The sequence below is a fragment of the Sminthopsis crassicaudata genome, chromosome 5 (genome assembly GCF_048593235.1).
Source record: "Sminthopsis crassicaudata isolate SCR6 chromosome 5, ASM4859323v1, whole genome shotgun sequence".
In the NCBI taxonomy this organism is placed as follows: domain Eukaryota; kingdom Metazoa; phylum Chordata; class Mammalia; order Dasyuromorphia; family Dasyuridae; genus Sminthopsis; species Sminthopsis crassicaudata.
In genome coordinates, this window is record NC_133621.1 from 256907548 (window position 1) to 256927246 (window position 19699).

Below are 19699 nucleotides of genomic sequence, written 5' to 3' on the forward strand. Positions count from 1 at the left end.
GAGCAGAAATGTTTCCTTCAGGAAACAACCCCTTCTGCTTTTAACTCATCTAAGATCATCATAGTCAATTTTTTAAAAAATCTGTCTCTTTACACTTCAATTTCAATATGTTCTTTGCATATAAAGTTTACAAATTTTAAAGGTAGAGATGATTATATTCCATTTGGATCTACTTCATAAAAAACTGCTACCCCATTAAAAATCAATAAATCCTCAATGACAGTTTTTAGAAAGATTAGATGGGAGAAAAAAACAGGTTATGGATATCTTTATACTGATTTTACCCATTTTTTTCTTATGAAAAATGCATATTATCCATTTTGATTAGTTTGTGGGGGGAAAAAATAACCTACCTATGAAAACTGTCCACCATTTTTAAATGTACTCGAAGATCTTTTTTTGTCAGATGATCTAACATTCTTGCGTCTACCAGGCATTCCATAAAGTAACTTCTGTATTGAGGTAATCCCAAACTGGGAAGCCACTCATTACCAATCCACTCATGATTCATATCACCATAAGCCAGGGTCTGCAGAAAAACAGGACACTATAATTTATTTATAGCAGTCAGTTTCCAAGCTGAAAAACAAGATGGCAATATTGTCACATAATATTGCCCTACTAAACCTAACTTGTTTGTTTAATTTTCATGACATATATGAAAAGAGAACAGTTCACTCATGCTTAACAGTTTCTCTCTGTCTTACTTTAGGGAAAAGAAAAAAACAAATAAACACTTTCCTATACAAATGGAAGTGATTGCTGCCTTGAAATCAATGTCATCCCTCATTAAAAACAAACCCCCCCCCCAAAAGCAAACAACCCAAATAAGCAAAAATGAATGTCTTGACAATAAGGAAATATGTATGATGAAATACATCCCTAGACTATTAATAAATCTATCTCACTGTGCGTCTTGAGTTACACAATTATAGTGTTGGTGCAATGAGACTATATTGAGTTAAATTGGGCAGTTACCTTCCTCAATATTGCTGTAAAAGAAATTGTAAAATAACCCTTAGGATTTGAAGTGCAATGATTAAATAATTTAATGACAGGGAATTAAAATAATCTAGGGAATTCTTACAAAATGCACTAGTCTGGATTTACATTCAATTTTAAACAGATTAATTCAATTTAACAATAAAAGTACTTGCTCTTTGAAACTACAAGGCTCCATGTATTCAGTGATAGAGATGACTCAGTAAGGCCCTAATTTTAAGAACCTTTCAATGAAATGAGGTGATGAAATGCACAGAGAATACTGATAGAAAGGAGGAGGAGAGAAATACAAAGGAGAGGGTGAAGTAGAACACTATTTAATTTGAGGGAAGAGAAAGACTTGAATGAAGGGAGGTATCAGATGGCAATGGAAGTGCATGGCATAGGAAGGATTTCACTTCAGGCACTGCTAGCAAAGAAATTAAGACAAAATAGAAGAGAATAAGAATGGAAGATGAAAAGTGGATTTTTGTTTAAAATACAGAAGGCTGTTGCTTATTTGTTTTCAGTTTTTCTAGACTTCATTTGGAGTTTTTTTGGGAAAAATACTGAAATGGTTTGCTATTTCCTTTACAGCTTATTTTACAGATAAGGAAACTGAGTCAACTAGAGATAAATTACTTGCTTAGGGTCACATAGTAAGTGTCTGAGGTTAGATTTGAATTCAGTAGGATGAATCTTCCTGACTCCAGGCCCTCTGCTTCATCCACTATGCCACCTAGCTGCCCCCAAAATATGGAATACATAAACATAAATATAGGGAAAATGGGATAGTTAGAAAGATGGGGTGCATTCAGTCTGCAAAGGGCCTTAAATGAAAAAAATCTTAAATTTATTATTTAGTCATTAAAACAATGTCAGGAGGGATTGGGGAAGGGCTGGAATGAAAGCAGAAAGACTAGTCTGTCTTATTACAATAGTTCAGACAAGATGTAATGAGGATTTTAACTAATTGTAGTTATGGGGGTAATATAAAGAATGGAATAAATATGATTGCAAAGATAGAATCAGTAGAAATCAGAAACCAGATACTCAAAAATGATTTCAAAGTGATAATGACCTTAGGTGACTGGGAGCACAGTGATAGTGATATCATTAATGGAAGCAGAATAATTAGAATAAATAGAAAAATTAGGCAATGAAGGTTCAGTTGCATTTGGATTATCAGTGGAATGCTGGGATGTAGTTAGAAATTAGAGAATCAATGCATAGAGATGAAGAAGCAGAATTTCCAAGGAAAGAAAAGAGAAGAATCTCTGGGGGGGTACCAGATTAAGGGGTAGCAGTAGGATGAGAACTCAGGAAAGAAGACAGGGTCATGATGTCAGAGATGTAGAATGGAAACTATTGGATCCTAAGTCTAGAGGTAGAAGGAATTGTTTTATAAATGAAAAAAAAAAAAAAAAAAAAAACAGGGACTGGGAAATCAAGTAATTTGCCTAAGTTCATGTATGTTATGCAGAAGCAATATTTAAATCCAGATTTCTGATTCTAAATCAGTACTCTTTTTTTCTATACCATGCTGGCTCATTTTTTTTTTTTTTTTTTTTTTTTTTTACACATTGATGTAGTCATTGGTCTATACCAAAAACAAAAGGAGCATGTATACCTCCCTCATATGTGTTAGATATTAAATGAGTACTGAAAATTTCCTAATTTTTATTGTGATTATTCTGGGTGTTTAGATGGTTTTGTGATTTGAAAATGATAATTTAGTCCAATATCCTGTATCTGCTTTAGACATGTCTGGGTAAAGGATTTCTGTCTTATATAAATGTATATAAATATTCACATATATATGTATGTATAGAAATACATGCACATGTAAACCCATTCATTCAATAATTATATATGCATATAATAAACACATAAATGTGTCCATCTATCTTTTAAAAACAATATGTATACTAATTGTTTGATTTACATTGGACATTCAAGTTCTCTTTGAGCAAACACAATATGGATGATCTAAAGTCAGGTTCACAGGATGACTGCCTAATAGTAGCCTAATTGTCCAGTACTGTGCAATGTGAGCTTACATAGAACATAGCATCAATGATTATCAGATCACAATTTCAATGTGAATTTCCCAAGAGCCCATTACTATATGACTACCTCACACCCTATTCCTTCAGCCTACTTCCAGTGTTGAACAAAGCTGGAGAGAGAGAATATAGAGTTTGCTAGCATTCATTGAATCCCTGATGTCAAAATGAACAAATGAACTCTGTAAATTGATATCCTGTGCTAAAATATTGGATAGGAAAGTACTTTAGAGGTGTTGGTCACTTAGAAGTTGTCTTATGACGGGAAAATACTAATTGTAGCATAGTTGATTTATTTTCCTTTTAGAATAATATGGTTTGGTAAATATATCTTCTTGTAATGAGGGGATATTTTAAAATATATGTGCTGCCATCTTCAACATGTAAAATTAATTTAATATCTTCCAATGTTTATAATGCTAAAAAAAAAAAAAAAAGGCTAACGTGGCTTCTTGTCCTTGTTGCTTGCTAATTCATATTAATTACTACGAATAAACAAATGCTTATGCCAAATAAATTTGAACATAATAAATTCATACCTGGGCCCAGCTTCCTTCCTCAGATTCTTTCTATGTTAGCAGAAGGAGCATGTAGTCATTAATAAAGTCAGGAAAAATAAAAGACATGAAGTTAGTCCAGGGATGAGAAATTCAATAATCATGGTAGTTATGAAAAATTCTAATGAGCACATACATTATTATCAACACAGATTTGCTTCTCACAAGCACAGTGGCCAGTTAAAATTTTTAGCAATTAGATTTTTTAAAGCATATTTTTACACCCACAAAATTGTTGGGTTTTCAAAATTTGGAAAATTTCTAAATTTTTGTGACCATTTCTGATGAAAACATCTTTTAACATTTGATTACTAAGGAATTTGAAAAAATTAGCATTTATAAGAAAATACTAAATTTGAACAATTTAATATCTCATATAGTGAAACACTTTACTTTCAAACTCATCTAATATAAAAAACCTCTATTATTCATAATAACACTTTTCCCTGAATATCATACATATATCAGGTATTAAGAGGTTAATTAGTCTGTGCTAAATTGTTCTTTAAATATTTTTAGATATTTATATATATATATACATATATTTATAGATATTTAGATAAATTCAGTTGCTGAAAAACAATTATGAATATCTCACCTTTGATATCTTTAGCTGTGAAATGAACATACATACAATTCCATTTGCAACACTGTATTCTAAATCATTCAGCCATGAGTTACTATGCAATTTAAGAACAAGTGAAACAAAACCTTTACACTGATTCTAGAAAACAACTATCATTAAAGCAGTACTATCAGGGCCTTGCTGCCAAGAAGCCACAATGCAGAAGGTACCAACGACTCTTTCAGTCCCTTTAACATCCTTGGAACAATTAAGCTTAGCAGTGTCTTAGCAAGAATAATTAGTTAAAATAGAAAACTACCAGATGGCATGTTTCACACAAATACTATAAATATAACTGAGATGACCAAATAAGAGAAACAACATGAATATTTCATAGATCCTATGTTAAAAACATACTCTGAAGCCCTTTTTTATACAAAAGGCTAACATGGCCCAGTTCCTAATGAGTCAGTTGCCAATGTTGGACATAATTAAAACTAATTGATCATGTTATAACTAATTCATTCAAGGTGATTTTTAAAACATTCTATAATTTCCTTTTTTTCCTTCTTAATTATTTTGTTTTTCTGATTATACATGTATATAAACTTTTTTGTACACATTCCTTTATGAATCATGTTGGGAAGGAAAAAATCAGAACAAAAGGGAAAAATCATGGGAAAGAGGGGAAAAAAAAACAGAAAAAAGAAGTGATCATAGCCATTAGTACCATTTCCTATGGTAATTCTCATGGTTTATGATTCTTAAAACTATTAATATAAATATGGTTTTGTTTGTTTGTTTGTTTTAAGTTGTAATAAAACCAAGAGTACTGACCGTTTTGGCTGGAGCTGCAAGGTTTTCCATTTCTTCATGAGTCACCCAAACATTGCCTGAGGGCTAAGGACAAGGCCCACAGGGAAGTAGGTAGAATCCACATTAGGTAAGCAGTAGTAAAGAAGAAAGGCAGCATCACTGTAAGTCAACAGCGGATAGCATCACCATCAACATAGCTATGTTCTTCTTGCCTCTTAGAGTGAGCACAATATGACAGAAGTCCACATGGCTTTTAAAAATCTTTTATGTTTAAGAAGATTAAGCAATAGGAGGCATACCGCTTATTATAAGTAAACTCATAATCAACATTCTTTTATTATTAATCAGAACAAGGAAAGAATAGGGACTGGATTTGTGATTTCATAAACATAGGGAATTTCTAAATGAGAAAATTCTTATCTATCAATGCAGATTGCCACCTTCTCTTCAACTTAGAGTTGCTCTATGAATTTCTCTTATAAACACAGTTAGGTGCCTTGGCCAAGTATACACATTCAGTAAATACAGAGGCCAGATTAGAATGCAAGTCTTTTTGGTCCTAAAGCCTGCTCTCTATACATTATGGCACAGCTGCTTTTCCAGAAAAAAAGAAAAAACAAAAACAAATAAACAACAACAACAAAAAAAAAACAACCCATAAATTGCAAAACAAGAAGAACAAGAAAAATCTTTATTTTTTTTCAGGAGCAACAGAGAATTGACCCAATGTGCTAGATATTCTGAGAAGGACTTTTATGACAATTTATAGCACAAAATCTTCTATTATGTTACAAAAAATAATGTTAATCATGAATACTGTTGTTAGAAAAAGAATATGCATTTGCTAACGTCATGGCATCAAACACACATCACTTTAACTTAATCATTTCTTCCTTTTGCTATTTTGATAAATACACAGCTAGATGGTCCAATGGATAGAATTCCAGGCCTGGAGTCAGGAAGACTCATCTACTTAAATTCAAATCTAGAGAAAGTTTTTGCTGTTGACTCTGAGCAGGTCACTTCACCCTATTTGCCTCAATTACCTCATTGTAAAATAATCTGGAGAAGGGAATGGCAAATTGTTCCAATATCTTTGCCAAGGAAACCCCAAATGAGGTCATGAAAAGTAAAATAACTGGAGTAAACAACTGAACAACCATAACAAAATACCCACCATTAATATGTTTTATTTTGAATGAAAAAAAATCAATAAATATATAGTTTTTTTTAACTTATCTATATTTTGCTTAAATATTTTTCTAAGAAAATACAATTCTTTTCTTTATTTTTTCATGTTTTGGTCATGTTCAAGGCAAGAAAAGCTAAATAATTTGCTTTAGGGTCACATAGCTAAAAAGAGTCTGAAATGGATTTAAATTTAGGTCTGACTTCAGCTCCACTTGATTCATTTTATTCTGCCAATTGACCAACAAGAATTGAACAACACTGAAAAATATTCTACTTAATATGCAGAATTCTATTAACTTTACTGGTTTTTTAAAGCAATCTTCCATTAATATGCATTTTTATAATAAAAATGTTTTGTAGTTCATATACATTTTGGGGAACGAGATAAATTATAAATAAGTTTGCCACCAGAATTCATTTTCCAAGAGATTCTAATTTTATTGTAAATTTTCTAGAAATCCTGAGATATTCCCCAAACTCTATGTAATACCCTAATAAATACAACAGCCATTGCTCACTCTACAACAATTCAGTTTTTTGGTCTTTTCAGTTCTTAAAAGTGATCAGCCCTGTAGAATTTGAAGATTAAAGGTGTGTCAACCAAAATTACCAGCACAAATTTTCTATATCCTTATATTTTGACCTTGATAGTCTCATGAATAATATAATTAAAAACATCTACTCTCTGATTAGCATGTCCATACAATTGACCAGAATAATAATACTGAAAGAGAACCTATTTTCAATTTTTATAAGACAAAGAAACAGTTCAAAACTGCATATGCATAATCCTAGATGATGATTTTGCTTAATTGAACAAAGATTTATTAAGCATTTGCTTTATTTCAGACATTATTTTGACTCTGGTTATTGAACAAAAATTAAAATGGTTCCTTCCCTCAAGGAGTTTACATATTAAAATAACAGAAAGAATATGTCAGATTCTCTGCCCTTGACTATCCTGAAATTTCATCATATACTTGAATTCCAGTTCTTTCAAGATAAAAGCAAAAGCAAAAAAAAATTCCTATAAATTAGAAGGCATAGAAAGTTGTTTTTTTCTTGACTTATATAAGTCATACTCCTTTTAACAAATATAAAATTTTTCTCATCAAATGTTTGAATATTTGAAATATTAAATCATTTGGAAGAAATGGATGTTACAGAATGTCTTAGGAGTGCTGACTATACTCACTCAGCTGTCACTCTCTTCTTTCCACCCAATGATCCCCATGATTTGCCTGAGTTACTTTACTTAATGTTTGTTCAAAGTGCCCTTCACTGATTACTAAAGAGAAAATTAGTTTAATCCAATCTTGGTCTACAAGTTTGTTGAACCAATCCCTTAATTTAGACTCTCAATAATGAAAATTTTGGGACCTCTCAGACAAATATTAGGTTACACCATGGAAAACTTCTTTTGCTTTAGATGCTCACAAAAAAGTCTGGGTTCATTTAAGTGGTGGTTTGCAAAGGACCAGGTTAGATAATTGGCTTCAATTGACTTCCAGTCTTTCCAAGTAAAATGAAGTATATAGCTGAAGCAATTGTTAAAACACAGATGACCAACTTTTATAATAGTAAAATAATAACAATAATTATTTTATATAGTCATATATAAAGTTAGATATATGGTTTTATATATATATGTAAAGTAATTATAAAGTAATTTTATAAAGTCCTATATAACTTTTATATAGAATTTTAAAGGTTGCAAAGTCCTTCATAAATATGGTCTCTTTTGAGCCTCCCTGAAAGTTAATATCTCCATTTAACAGATGAAAAAAGTGAGGAACAGAAACGTTAAAAGTCTTGTTCACTGTTACTGAGATGCAAAGACACAAATGTGGTATATTCCAAATGTGATGCTGTGGAAAGAAGTTAATTCTCCTTCTGATACTACCTGAGTGAACTACCTGAAAGGACCTTAGATAAATTTACAGAGGTCAGTCTTCTCTGTACCTTCTTGCCCTTGTTTGTAAAATGAAAAAGTTGGACTAGATAGATTCTGAAATTCTTTCCAATGCTTTTATCTATAATCCAATGACTTCAGCTCCAAATTCAACTATGATATTGGGCAAACCCCTCTAAGTAAAGTCTGAGGTTATTGACACTAATTATTTCTTTGTTATTTGGCCATATTGAATTTTGGGAATATATGGAAATATGAAGGAAGTTTAAAAACTAAAGAAGAAAAATTTTAAAACAGATTATTAAGGAATATTATCCAACCTAGCACTCATGAAAAATTAAATCTTTATTCATCCTTAGGAAAACTGCTTCAGTGAGAAATGGGATATTTAAAGGATTCGTCACCTGCTTGGAAGAAAGGATCAGCCTTAGAACAATCTCACACACATACACACACACACACACACACACACACACACACACACACACACAAAAGTTGAATAAGCTCTATTTGGATTATGTAAAAGGGAAATAAGCATCTCAGTTAATAATCTAAATTTTTGGATGCTTATTCAAATGCCTAGGTCTTTTAAAAATTTTCTTAGTCATTCTTAAAACACGGTAGAATACTCAGATGATAAATGTACCTTTCCAGTCTGATAGGAAAGACAGCTCTACACAGGAAAACTTATTACAAGCAGTGGCAAGGTTAATGAAGAGCAAGCTTCATCTCTTCAGAATAATTCATACTAATTTGGAAGGTGTGTTGCCATAGTTTCCCAGAGAAGACTTCAAAATGCCAGCACTGTTTAACAATGGAGTAGGAAAGGAGACAAGTGGAAAGTGACTCACCGTTCTAGATGTAGGGGGAGCAGAGGGGCTTGTTAGAGAAACCATCTCCTGGATTGCTAATCGGAGTTTCAGGCGATGCAGAGGATTGCTGATTCCTATTTCTCTCTGGATTTCTGTGTCTGACAGAGCAGACATGATAGCACCGCTCTTGACATTGGCTCGGCAAGCTGCAACATACCAAGCAGGCATTCCCAACCACAGCTATGGGGATAAGGTAAAGGATGAAATTAATAATTACTGGCATCCAAATTTCTCTTTTAATTTAGTTCCTCAAAACTAGTTTGAATAAATGATTCTTTTGCTTTAAAATCTTCTTCCTGGGTATCTTGGATCTCTGTATAAGCATGGAAATTCATCACAACAAAATTATAAGAGTAAGGGCCTACATTGACATAATGTTTGAAAAACTGACATTAACAGAAAACATAAGATAACAAAGCAATATGGTCTAGTGAAAGGAATATAATATCTATATTTAGGAATTCTGTCTTCTTTATACCCAGGTGATCTGGGAAAATCATTTAACGATTCTGGGGTTCAGTTTCTGTAAAATGAAGCTGAATTTAGTGAATCCTTCAGCAGGTGTTTTTTACATAGTAGTTGAAAACTATTTTTCTTCTAATATTTCTATAATTGTATTTCTCTATAATTGTTTTCACATGTAGTCCTATATATTTTATTTTATGCCCTTAAAACAATTATTCCAAGAAACTATTTTATAATCAACTCTCCAAATTTTTTAAGGTCTTATTATTTATATTTGGCCCTATAATTAGGAAGAGGAAGGGAAGAATAGAAAAAACCTCCCAAGCCTTACTCATCAGGAAGAATGAGATCTTTGATGTAAATTAACTCCAGTGATAAGGAAGGGAAGGGAAATCAATTAATCAATCAACAAACATTTATTATTTGCTACCTGCTGGGCACTCAGCTAGACCTTGGAAATGCAAAGACAAAAATTGAACAATCTTTGTCCTCAAGGAACTTATATTCTATCAAGGACAGAAATTATTGTCAGGACAAAGTATTTAACCTAGAATTTATTTATTTATTTTTGCTAAGGCAACTGGGGCTAAATGACTTGCCCAAGGTCATACAGCTAGGAATTGTTAAGTGGGCGAGGTCAGATTTGAATTCAAGTCCTCCGGACTTCAGGACTGTTGTTCTATCCACTGCACCATCTAGCTGCCCCTATTTAACCTAGTTCAAGAAGATGAAACACATGGGCATCTATTGCACATAGAAGAGACAGTCAAATCAGGCTTTTGAATGTCTATTTTAAAGTGGGAGATGCTGCCTCATAAATTAATGAGAATTCATGAGACAACTGGGCTCAAAATATAGTCATTTTGCTAAAATGTAAATTTTGGTGTTCACTAGATGTTATATAATTGGATGATTAAAGTAAATAAGGGATTTAGAAAGTGATGAAAATGTAATTAATTGATATGGTACCATCAGAACTAGAAAGTTTTAGAGAAAACCAAAAAGACCTCTATGAAGTGAAGCAAAATAAAATGATCAGAAGCAGGGACATAATATCTATTTTGATAATGACCTTATAAAGAAAAAACAACTTCAGAAGATTTTAGAACTCTGATTAAGTGATGACAAACCATAAATTCAGGTATTTCAAAGATCAGCCAATATACTCACTTCCTACCAAAGATGATGGTACGGGATGAGACATATATTTTTGGATGTTGCCAATAGTGTTTTTTTCTTTGCTTGATTATCCATATCATGAGGGAATTTCTTTTGATTTATTGGTTTTTATTGTTCAACAAAGAAGAGGGAAAAATAAAGAGAAAAATAAGTGTTCATTTTTTAAAAATCATTTGAGAACCAGGAGACTTTGTCTAAAATCTAAGATGTCAGATTCCAACATACATTTAGAATTATAAGGTGCTTCAGACATTTCATTCCAATTTGAAGATGAAGAAATTGAGTCTCAGGTGGCAAAGGCAACAAAGGATAGAACCATAGTCATAATGTACATTTCCTAACTCTTGTCCTTCCCTTTTTATAATTCTATCCTAAGTGATAGAATGGAATTAAACCACATCCTGGAAAGAAGATGTACGCAATGAGGCAGAATTTTTTAACACAGCCAATTGCTTTGCTTGACTTATTTGCTTATTGGCTTATTGGCTATGGGACATGATGAAAAGAAGAGAAAATCATTATTTGCTAATTAAATAAAATATTAAAAATAAGTATCCTAAGCAATCCTTCCATCTCTTTCCCTATCTCTGAGCCCTCTTTCTCCTTTACCTTCTGCATTCTATAATGTTAACAGGCCTACCCATCAAATCCAAACTGCCTGATTTGACTCTTGGAAATTTTACTATTATGTCCCTAAATCGGTGAGTCTGATCTGACGATGAAGCACAGCAATAAACACTTATGTCATAGATGGTTATGCCTTTTCATAAATGCCTCTCCTGAGTATCCTTTGAATATTTTTGACATGGATGAATTACAGCCAACCCAGAATTCACTTACACATGTCATTCACAACAGAATTTGTACTCATGGATATTGGAGTGAAAAGTTAAGAACACTCATTCAGTGTATTACTTAGCTCATTCATCCTGCTTGTTTAATTTTATGATTTGAGACACATCATGAAGCAATTATAGGCCAATTCCCAGATGCTCAAGGTAGGTTTAATTAATGCAAACTGTGCTGCCTGTCATTTCTCAGCACATTAATGTCAGTTGATGGTAGAACATTTTTATACTCAAGGATTCACTCATCTTCCCAAATAATAGTCTTCTCACTGGCAAGCTGAGAAATTTTTAATCATAATGAAATAGAAATAAAAGGGAAAAAAATCTAAAGGAACCATTATCATTCTTTTAAGGCTTATCTGGTCAAATATGCTGTCAGGTAATTGATTTTAAATCTATTAATTTCAATGACCACTTTGAAAAGTAAGAAAATTTTTGATCACAAACATGAAAACATTTGCTGATGGACACAAGAAAGTATGAGCAAAAAAAAAGTGAAACTTGATTCTTTCTCTCTCTCTCTCTCTGTCTCTCTCCTTCTCTCTATCTGGCTATCTCTTTCTCTTTTTCACTCTCTCCTTTTCTCCCTCTTCTTACCACTCCTGTCTCTGTCTCTCTTTGTCTCTTTGTGTGTCTCTCTTTATCTTTCTGTCTCTGTCTCTTTCTATCTTTCAATATCACACATACACACATGTATGTATATGTATATATATAAAATTATGTATATGTATATTATATATGTATATATTAAATCATGTATATGTATATATATATTATATTATGTATATATATATATATATATATATATATATTCACCACATACATATACACATATCACACTCACATGCACATACTAGTCTCTTAAGTTTTTAAGGTAAAGAGAGTACCACAAAGCACATAGAGGAAAATGACCTATCCACTGCCAAAAAAATGAATCATTGCAGGGTTAGAAGGGAAGTACAAAAACATTGTTGATGAGGTATTTTAAATTTAATCTTAGGCTTAGTAAAATCAATTGTGATAGACTGATGGCATCCCACTCAGGAAGACAAGTCAATGTAGCAATAGGGGTGAGAAGGCAATAGACATTTCCAAGAGAAGAAGCCAGTAATCTCACTTGGACCAGCACTAGTGAATTTGTGTGCTAGCAAGGTTGTTAAACTTAGCAGTAGAAAAGAATTCAGTTCTAGGCATAGATGCAGTTCTCCAGTATCATAGAAGAGTAAGGAGAAAGAGTTTGGGGATGGTATCATTTGATGATAAATGACAGTTACTCACAATTGTGCTGTTGGTCCATGGGGTCCGGCTTGAAGAAAATATCTTTGACTCAATTGCCTTTCGTGGGATTCTTTATTAGCATAGAATTTCAGGGGCTTTAATGATAACTTATTTGAGACATGAGGAAGTAGAGACTCAGAAAAAATGAAACAATTTGCTTAAGGCCATACAGAAAATTTGGAGGAGGAAATAGCAAACAACTGGCATCTTTGCCAAGAAACTCCCAGATGGGTCATGAAGAATCAGATGTGACAAAAACAACTGAACAACATGAATAAATAAATAAATAAATGTTGAGGGCCCTCTACTCCTACAAATGTAGTCTTTCTTCCATATATCAAGACTGAGACAAAGAGAAGAACTTTTTGATATCTCAGAGTAAGATGGCAATATGAAATATCAAGAAACATCAAAGCAAATAGAATCTTCTATCATCAATATCAGTAAATTTCTGGGCATTATAGACACTACACTTCTTCAGGAAAGCCCCTCTTTTCCCCCTGAAGTAATCTTGGGCACTGAGGGTCTTTTTGCTTTATCCACCTACTTACCTCTAGCCATGCAACTACAGTGGGTCCATCCCATTGGGCAAAAGGTAACCCCTTTCTTCGGGCTTCTTCCAAAAGTTCATGCCTAAAGCATAAATAGATTGCAGATTGTTAGTTGTGGAATGTGGCAACCCAATTCACTGATCTCCTTTATGAATTCTCATGAAGAACCACCAAATAAATAAGTCTCTTATGTGTTGAGCATATGACTTTTATGGCAGACAATTTTCTTCTTAGAAATACAACATTAAGTTTTAACTTGCATCATTTTAAAAAATTAGTTCACTGTCGCATTAAATATGAATTGCTAAGAAACTATTTTTTGCTATAACAAACATATATTTGACATTAAAGTCACTTACATCAAATATATATTAAAGTGGAAGATACTACATCCAGAAAAATCTGGTTTTGGATGTATGAATAATAAATTCTTTTTTGAAAATAATCTGTTACCATTTTAAGCTTGCTTAGGCCTCAGTTTCATGTATTGGTACAATAAATAGTAATTCAGCACCTCCACTGGGTTGAAATACAGAAAACAATTTTAACATGCTTGTATACTTGTATATTTACTCTCAAATCTTTAATGAAAGTCAAAACTACCACTTGTATCTAATAATAGATTTAACAATAAAAACTTAATTGATGACTTTGTAAATTGTACTTTCCTGCTATAGCCAGGCAACAATATTCTGTTCTTAATCCAAACCTTAATTTCCACTGAATAGTTTAAAAGGATTGACTGGTGACCTAATACATATCATTTCATAAAACTGAAATTGATACATATTTGATTCATTCTCTAATTAAAAACATATCCTGTGTTCATTAGAGTTCTTCCTATGATACTGAATAATAATGAACTTAGTCTAAATTAATTTATTTACCTTAACTCTGATTTTTAAATTGATGTTTAAGGCATTTAAAAAGAATCATCTTGTATCTATATTATACAGACTCCTAGAAATAGTGTCTGCAGATACATGTATTTATGTAAACAATTATGCTAGGGCATTCTATGCACATCATGCTAGCTTATATTAATAAAGCAGAAAAATACAAATGAAAAGTTCTTGTAACAGGGGAGCTTATCTTATGCTTCTTATTGAGATGTTAACAGCATTGATGCAGTAAGAAAAGCAATGAGGAGGAAAGGAAACAAGCTACAGTTACATGGATAAGCATACTCATTAATCACTTGCTATTTCACTTTGACAGTAGAGACAGGATGCATTGATTAGGTCCACACAGCACCTGCTATCTAGAACCCTTTGTTAGGATGCTGCACGTGGAATTCTCTAAGCAACTGCTGGGTAAAGGCAAGGAGAGGAGAGAAGAGAGGGAAAGAATTATGTCAACATAGCTTTGTTGTTTTTCCATTTGTTCAGTTATGTCTAACTCTTCATGACTCCATTTGGGGTTTTTTTCACAAAAGTGCCATTTCCTTCTCTACCTCATTATATAGATGAGGAAACTGAGGCAAGTCACCCAGATAATATCCAAGACCAGATTTGAATTCAGAAAGATGAGTTTTCCTCACACCAGTATTTTCTTCACCTATTGCTCTTCCACCAAAACTCCTTCCCATTATAATCATAATAGAACCATTAATTAGAAACTAACTTTGTTCAGGCCAATTTCAATTTGTTTATAGAAATAGAGCAATCTAACAACCAACAACTACAATTCATTGAGTTGACTCAATATGATAATAAAAATTCCTGTTTTAATTACATTCAAACTTCACAAAGTAATTTCCTTTACAGATGATGAGGGAACTAAGTGGCACAGTAGGTACAGCATTGGGCCTAGAGTCCCAGGAAAACATAAATTCAAAATACAACCTCAGACACTAGCTATGTGACTCTGGGCAACTCACTTCACTATGTTTGTCAGTTTCTTCATCTTTAAAAAAAGCTGAAGAAGGAAAAGGAAAATCATTAATTATCTTTGCCAAGAAAACCCCAAAAGTGGTTATGAAGAGTCTGGCACAATTGAACAACACAAACCAAAAAAGAAATGATGAAACTGAGTCTTAGAACAGTTAACTCTTCCCACAGTCATACTCTTAGAAATAAAGTCAGGATTTGAACCCAGGTTTTCTGCTTACTCCAAGTCCAACATTCTTTCTACTATACTAGAAATACAACAAAAACTCAATACTGCACTAGGAGTTAAGAATACTATAGGTAAAAAAAAAAAAAAAAAAAAAAAAACAAAAAAAAAAAAAAAAAAGCTATGGTATTTAATCTTAAGTAATTTATATTCTAGTTGGAAGGCCAAAGTAAACATATAACTGAATATTTAGTGAAGAGCTACATTTTATAGGAAAGGTATAAATTGGATAAGATTTTTGAGAAAAGATAGAACAATAGAACAGTTGGGGTTGGAATACAGAGTGAGTTTCTCGGGGCAGATGGATGGCACAGTGGATAGAGTACCAGTTCTGACATCAGGAGGACCTGAGTTTGAATCTAGCTTCAGACACTTAAACTTACTAGCTGTGTGACCCTAGGCAAGTCACTTAACCCAAATTGCTTTTCCAAAAAAAAAAAAAAAAAAGTTTCTTTATGTGATTACACGAATCTGAACCAAGAATAATTGGGGAGTGGGTAGAAGGGAAAGAGAAGTGGGGATAGGAATTGCACTTTTAAAAATTCTGTGTGCTTTATCATACCATGTTTTTTGACTGGATTACCTGATGCTTGTGAAACTATGGTAAAGTGGCTAGAGACATAAGTTCAGAGTCTAGAGTAAGGAAACTAACAACTTAACACTTACTGTGTGACCTTAAATAATATGGTAGTTAAAACCATAAGCCTCATTTTTCTCATCCATATAATATGAACAATAGTTTTGGGTCTAAGTAGCAGGAACACTAGCTTTAAGTTTACAACATTTGGATTTAAATCCAGCCTTTACATCTCATTACTTGCATGATTTTGGATATGAACTAACCCTTCTGTCCTTAGTTTTCTTATTTCCAAACTGAGGGGGATAGATTTCATCTAGCGTCTCCTCCAATTCTCTGTCCTGTGATTCCAAAAGAACACAGGTCATTCCATTAAGATTGCCATTAAAAAAAAAAAAAGTAGGGGATGCTGGAGAAGGGAACATTGTAAAATAAAAAGCGAAAAATGACATGGGAAGATTAGTAATTTCCATAAAGAATGTTTAATTAAAAATCTAATAAGTCTAAATTTGTAGATTAGAAATCTATAAATATTACTGAAGACATAAATCTGAATTAATAATTGTCCAGTAAAATTCCAATCCTTTGAGAAATTTTCATTTTCAAGCAGTAACTTCCATTTTTATATCTAGAGCACTGAGAAGCAGCAAGATGGGTTCAATGGATAGAGCACTTGGCCTAGAGTCAAGAAGACCTGAATTCAAATCTGACTTTAGATATTTACTAGCTGTATGAACCTGTTCAAGTCACCTAAGTTTTGTTTCCCTTAATCCACTTGAGAATAAAATGGCAAATCACTCTAATGTCTTTTCCAAGAAAATCCCATGGGTTGTATGGTCCACATTTATCATATCATGTTTCTTGACTGAATTAGCTTTTCTGATGCTATGAAACATAGTACAAGTCTATGGGGTAGTGACTAGAACTTTACTTTAGAAAAATTGAATAAAAAGAAATCCTGGGCAATGAGCATCTGACAGTTCTACATAGATACATACATACATAATGTCATTGATCTCCCTGGTATGAGATATTCCAGGTACAGAAACTCCTACCACATATAGCAAATGGAAATTCATCTTTAATTTATCCTGCAGGCACTGAAAGGTTAAGTTACTTGCTTAGAGCCATACAGCTGGTGTCTACTTGGCTTAAACCCAGATTGTCTTGCAGCCTAGATGTAGCATTACATTAATTCACTGGGAATAGTAAAGGTACCAAAAGAAGGCATCTTGAACTGAAGTGAATTTCCTAATCAGTCAATGAATGTTAAATATTAAGTGACTTCTAAGAAAGACCTCATATTTGGTGCCTCATATTTAGTCTTTGGTGGCAAAATTTCTTTGGAGAAAAAAGAAAAGATAGGCAACTAGAATTGAAGTTAGACTTCCAAGAGAATGAAATTTAACTAGTTAAAATATTTTATTTTCTCTTCATCTTTTTTTTTTTTATCACTGCCTTAAGCCCTTATCACCTTGAGAAATGATACTAACAAAATTAAATATTTAACCTGATTTATGGCACATTCCACATTTGGGGAAGGATTACAATATCAACAAAAGCCAGGCAATGACACTCCTAGAAGTGAAGATTGTTTTTCTATAATTCAACACAAGCTTTTCAAATCCAAAAGATTTTGTCACTTAATAAGTACTCAAACTTTGATGAAAAACTATAAAATAAATATATCACAGACAAATATATACATATATTCACAGAATCTCAGACTTGGAAGGGACTTAGTTAATGCAATATGACTCAAATATGAAAAGAATCCTTTCTACAAAATTCTGATGAGTGAACATCTAGTCTTCCTGAAAACCTCTAGTGGGGAGGAAAACACTTTACCTCCTAATGCTGCCCCATTCACTAATGATTAGCCTTAATTTTTATGGAAGTTTCCACCAATTGTCTGACCTCTGTGTTTAAGCTTAACAAATCTAATCCTTTAAATAGTTGTTAAACTATTCCAGTCATGTTTACTTCTTCATGACTCTGCTTGGTATTTTCTTGGCAAAGATACTGGAGGAATTGAATTGAAAATCAGTTCATTTTACTGATAAGGAAACTGCCCAGAGTCACATAGCTACTAAGTGAAGCCAGATTTGAACTTGAAAAAATGAGTCTTCCTTGCTCCAGACTAGTTTTTCAAATGAAGAGACTTGCCTTGTCCCAATCATACTCCTATTATGTTAAAATATTTCACTGTCTATGGAAAAGAGATTGTCTGTTTAAATGGTAAAATGTTCACAAGAGCAACTATTGTAGATGCTATGAGCTTATCCTTTAAAAAGATTTCTTCCTCTTCTCCCTTCCAACCTCAATTCCACCTATACTTTGAAGGACTGAAATAATCCCATTAGTCTCAATTTTATTGTAGCAACAGAACCGGTAGTTTGTACCACATGCTGAACAGTAGTAAATTAGGTCATTTTGTTGTGCCACAGTTCTCTTTTAATGTCCTGACCCAGTTTCCCTAATTGTACCATTCAGTTACTCTGCCTCAGGTTATAACCATTCCCTTTTAATGTTAGGATAAAGATTTTATATCTTAGACCTTAGAGTATACTCATTCCCTCTTCATGTTTGATGGGATAAAGATCTTTATCCATTTTAGACATCATTAGAATATCAGGAGCCTCTCCAGTACCTCCCTCCATCTTGTTATCCTAAGTGCCCCCCCCATTAGGTCATCCCCATCCAGGTACCTCCCCCATTATGTCACTGTTCTTGTTAACCTATAAAAAATCTTGTGTATCTGACATTCACTGCTGGATTCTTTGAGACTATAGTCTCGTTCAACCCTGGGACCAAGCATGGATCCATTGGTCCCAGAAAATCTCTCCCATTTAATAAATTCTGTATTAAATACTCTCTAATCTCTATCTTGCTCAGATTTCTCCGCCATTACAATTTGAAAAGGGATCTCATGGGACCCTGTTTTCTGAAGCATATGAAATAGAAATCTCAATTTTGCTAATGACCAAGTTAACTAACATGGAATAGAATGCAAAGTTTATACATATTTTAATGAAAATTTGTTAAGCGTATTTGCAGGCAATTTCCCAAATAAAAGTTTAGATTTTAAAGGATACCTTTCAAGATTTAAGAATTCTGGCCAATGCAAGGACCAACCATAATTCCAGAAGATTGATGAAAGTATGCTAACCAACTTCTGAAGTGACGTCATGACAATGAGCCAAATATTTTTGGAGATGGCTAATGTAAAAAGTTATTTTGTTCAACTATACACGTTTGTTATGAGGATTTTGTTTTTCTTTCTTTTTTTTCCAGTTGGAGCAAGGAGTAAGAATGAAAAATAAATGCATATTAAAATTTAAAAAAAGTTATTAAAACAACTTTCACAGTACTTTACTTCTGAGCTATAACTAAACATGCTCACAAAGAAGTCATAAGCTGTAGACCATTCACCTGGGTGAGGAGAACACAATACTCCCAACCTCGGGACAGAATGGAGTTGGAGGAAGGTTATGGGGATTTTGTTCTGGGAAGCATGAGACTCAAGAATATTTATCCAAGACATTCATCTACAATCTTTCCTTTCAAAATAATTATTCTTATCAACCAAATGCTAAGCTCTTGTTATTTATTACTGTCAACATCATCTAGATCTGACAATTTAGGACTCATCCCTGGTAACCCTGCCTCAGGTACAACTCTGGGTTATGTAAGAAAGTAGCTCTTATCTATGTGGTAGGCAATCAG

The 19699-nt window shown here is 32.9% G+C and overlaps 1 protein-coding gene across 9 annotated transcripts in view; it reads right to left on the bottom strand.

The window, feature by feature from the left end:
- Nucleotides 1-19699, bottom strand: part of PPFIA2 (PTPRF interacting protein alpha 2) — a 664129-nt gene that overhangs the window by 19485 nt on the left and 624945 nt on the right. For 6 of the 9 annotated variants that reach the window (XM_074270868.1, XM_074270869.1, XM_074270872.1 and 3 more), the window contains 5 exons: nt 13282-13363; nt 8940-9140; nt 5007-5069; nt 3587-3616; nt 354-547 (listed from right to left, as the gene is read on the bottom strand). In XM_074270868.1, the coding sequence (XP_074126969.1) occupies nt 354-547; nt 3587-3616; nt 5007-5069; nt 8940-9140; nt 13282-13363 (570 nt within the window). The remainder of the gene's footprint in view (nt 1-353; nt 548-3586; nt 3617-5006; nt 5070-8939; nt 9141-13281; nt 13364-19699) is intronic. The other 3 variants (XM_074270870.1, XM_074270874.1, XM_074270875.1) reach the window with 1 other exon arrangement.